The sequence below is a fragment of the Amaranthus tricolor genome, chromosome 4 (assembly GCF_026212465.1).
Source record: "Amaranthus tricolor cultivar Red isolate AtriRed21 chromosome 4, ASM2621246v1, whole genome shotgun sequence".
NCBI lineage: Eukaryota > Viridiplantae > Streptophyta > Magnoliopsida > Caryophyllales > Amaranthaceae > Amaranthus > Amaranthus tricolor.
The window spans coordinates 8448059-8450498 of NC_080050.1; the positions used below are offsets into that span (position 1 = coordinate 8448059).

Here is a 2440-nt window from a genome sequence, read left to right on the forward strand (position 1 = left end):
ATGAAGAGTGAGGTGGGGAAACTCTTCGTAGAAGGTGGGCCCCACTTTCACACTGATGCAATTGATAGGGGGAACCCGGATACCTAGGTTTATACCCTATTTGTAAAGTTTTTTGTTTTATGTTAATAGAAAATCGTTTGACAAATAATAATAATAATAATAATAATAATAATAATAATAATAATAATAATAATAATAATAATAATAATGAGTATGAAACCCATATTTTTGTTGCTCACTTGTAGTCGTCACTCCCACTCCCTCATACTCTCTTCCATCTTCTTCCTCACAAACAAAAGAAAAAGCACATTACAGTGCAGCTTTAAGGTTAACTGTGTTTGTGGGAAAGAGAAGAAGTGCAGCTTTAAGGTTCATGCAATTAAGCTGAAGGAGGAAGAGACTTTTTAGATCAGAACATATATTCCTGATCACAGTTGTGGTCACCAACATCACAATAATAAGGTTACTGCATTGTACTTAACTGAGAAGTACTTAGAGGATTGGAGGGAGAATCCTTGTTGGGATGTGAGGGCCTTTCAAAAAAAGGTCAATAGGAAATTAGGTTATGAGGTTAAATATTCTAACTGTTATATGGCAAAGAGGATTGAAAAGAAGTTAATATTTGGAGATGCAAATGAGGAGTATGGTAGAGTATGGGATTATGCAGAGGCTATTAGGAACTACAGCTCAGGTAGTACAGCCATAGTTAAGTGCATAGGTATTGAGAACCCACCTCCACTCTTCCAAAGAATGTATGTGTGTCTACAAGCATGCAAAGAGGGTTTTATGGCAGGTTGCAGACCAATTCTAGGCGTTGAGATCAAATTTTGTTGTAGACATATTTGGGAAAATTTCAAAATAAAGTTTGCGGGAGAATTATTTAGGCAACACTTTTAGAGTGCAGCCAAAGCTTTCAATAAGGTATCAATGTTCTTTAATTCCTTAATCTTTTATTAACTATTTGATTAACTATTACTTTTCATTGACAGTCATCTTTTGATCAAGAAATGAATGCAATTAAGAAGATTTCTGTAGATGCATTTGACTACCTAAATGCCATTCCCCCAAAGCATTGGTCTAGACATGCCTTCCCAAATAGGAGCAAATCTGGTATGCTTTTGAATAATTGTTGTGAGTCATTCAACAATGTGCTTAGGGAGGTAAGGGGAAAACTAATAATTTCATTGATGAAATGGATTAGGAGGTATGTAATGCAGAGGAGTGCAGTTAAGAGGGAAGGATCGAGTAAGTTTCAGGGAGTTGTTATGCCATCTGTGGTGAAATTAATTGAAAACAATGAGAAGTCATGTCATGGTGTTAGGTTATCCCTGTTGATGTTTTCGAGTTTGAGGTTGATGATTGAGTGGATTCTTATGTTGTGAACTTGACAAATAAGACTTGTCATTGTGGTAGGTGGACACTAATTGGAATACTTTGCAAGCATGCCATTGCTTGCATTGTGTATAGAAAATTAGACTACATAGATTTTGTCTATGAGGCTTACCATGTCAAGACATATGCCAAGACATACGGACCTAGGTTCCATGGAACGCCAGGGCATAAAATGTGGCCTACCTCCACAAACCCTAAGCCATTACCACCTCCCTTTAGAAAAATTTCTGGTAGGCCTAATAAGAGGAAGAGGAGGTTGGAGGTTGATGAAGCTAAGGGTGGGAAAAAACAAGGGTCTATGGTGAGGGAGTATAAGTAAAGGAGGTGTGGCAATTGTGGCGCACTAGGACATAACAAAACGAAGTGCAAAAACCCTCCCAAACCCCCTTCCAGCATGGATAAATCAAAGGGAGGAAGGCCTATGAACGTTTCAGTGTCCTCATCATCAATCACACCAATGGTGCCAACAGCTACAGCCCCTCCTGCAACAACAAGCACAGCTAGGGATGCAAACGGGGCGGGGCGGGGCGGGTATTGGAATTACCATCCCCATCCCCATCCCCATCCCCATCTGTTAATGCAATCCCCATCCCCATCCCCATCCCCGCGACGTGTATAATTTTTTTCCCCGTCCCCGCCCCGATGGGTTTGTATCTAAAATCATCCCCGCCCCACCACCAAATCCCCGCTTAATACCCTTCTGTGCCACATATTTATATTCAATCCTTGTCTCAAACAAACGCATAACCAAAGTTTCAAATAAATATACATGTCTAAAACAAAAGTATTTCAACATCAACTCAAAATCATCCAAAGTAAATCAATCCAGAATAATCTCATCCAAAATTTGTACATATTTTGAGGCGGGGCGGGGCGAGGCGAGGATGGGGCGGGTATCACCTAAAACCCATCCCCGCGGTGGGTATGGATTTTATACCCGTACCCGCCCCATGACCCATCAAACCGAGACCCATCCCCTCCCCGATGGGGCGGGGATGGGGCGGGTCTTCTATTAGACCCGCCCCGCCTGCATCCCTAAGCACAGCCC

General features: G+C 41.2%; 1 protein-coding gene across 1 annotated transcript; it reads left to right on the top strand.

Moving 5' to 3' along the window:
* On the top strand, positions 1-1711 carry LOC130810690 (uncharacterized). The gene is made up of 6 exons (XM_057676827.1): positions 1-34; positions 246-369; positions 435-789; positions 990-1160; positions 1218-1351; positions 1414-1711. Exons 1-6 carry the CDS (start codon positions 1-3, stop codon positions 1709-1711), a joined length of 1116 nt encoding a protein of 371 aa, XP_057532810.1.
* The last annotated feature ends 729 nt before the right edge of the window (positions 1712-2440 follow it).